We start from the raw sequence: 687 nt of genomic DNA, 5'->3' as shown, positions 1-687 counted from the left end.
GCCCGGCTTCCATTCCTGTTCTTAACTGTAGGTCCACAGGGACCCCCAGGGCGTCCTGGCCAGACAGGAACTGCAGGCATCCCTGGAGAGATGGGCCCTCCAGGACCTCCTGGACCTCCTGGGCCCCCAGGTCCCCCAGCCCCTGTTGGACCACCCCACGCCCATATCTCCCTGAATGGTAAGTCCCCCTGGGGTCCCTGGGGGTTGAGGTGGGGTAACTGAATCTGAAGCAGCCATAATCCTGGTACCTGTGGCCATCCATCCTGTGTCACCTGCATGCTGGACTTGCCCAGTTGTCACCCTATTTAGCAGGTACTGCCAATCTCTGTTCACCAAGGAAGGACACTGAGGCCAGGGAGGAATCGCATGCCATGTTCACACACTGGGGAGATGGGGAGTGGTTTCAGACCCACCTGCTCAGAACCTGGCATTAGGCCCTCCCCATGCCTCAGAGCTGGCTGCAGTTCAGCCCCTCAAAGTGCCGGGCAGCTCCAGGCCTAATTCAAGATTCAAACTCTGAGCTCCCAATGTCACAGCCCTGGGCCTGTTGCACAGGGTGGCTCCAGCCCCTCCCCAACTGAATACCAGCATGGATCCCAGGCATCTCTTGCAGGTAGCCTGGCCTGACCTACCCGCATGCTGCTAGAGGTTGGAGCAAGGGAGTGCACTGTGGCAATTTCAACTCCA

The 687-nt window shown here is 59.2% G+C and overlaps 1 protein-coding gene across 1 annotated transcript in view; it reads left to right on the top strand.

Moving 5' to 3' along the window:
• The window catches only part of Emid1 (EMI domain containing 1), a 48624-nt gene that overhangs the window by 21905 nt on the left and 26032 nt on the right, over positions 1–687 (top strand). The window contains exon 9 of the mRNA XM_026788704.1: positions 32–178. Within this exon, the coding sequence (XP_026644505.1) occupies positions 32–178 (147 nt within the window). The remainder of the gene's footprint in view (positions 1–31; positions 179–687) is intronic.

The sequence above is a fragment of the Microtus ochrogaster genome, unplaced genomic scaffold, assembly GCF_000317375.1.
Source record: "Microtus ochrogaster isolate Prairie Vole_2 unplaced genomic scaffold, MicOch1.0 UNK6, whole genome shotgun sequence".
NCBI classification, from domain to species: Eukaryota; Metazoa; Chordata; class Mammalia; order Rodentia; family Cricetidae; genus Microtus; species Microtus ochrogaster.
This window is presented reverse-complemented; position numbering and strand designations above follow the sequence as displayed.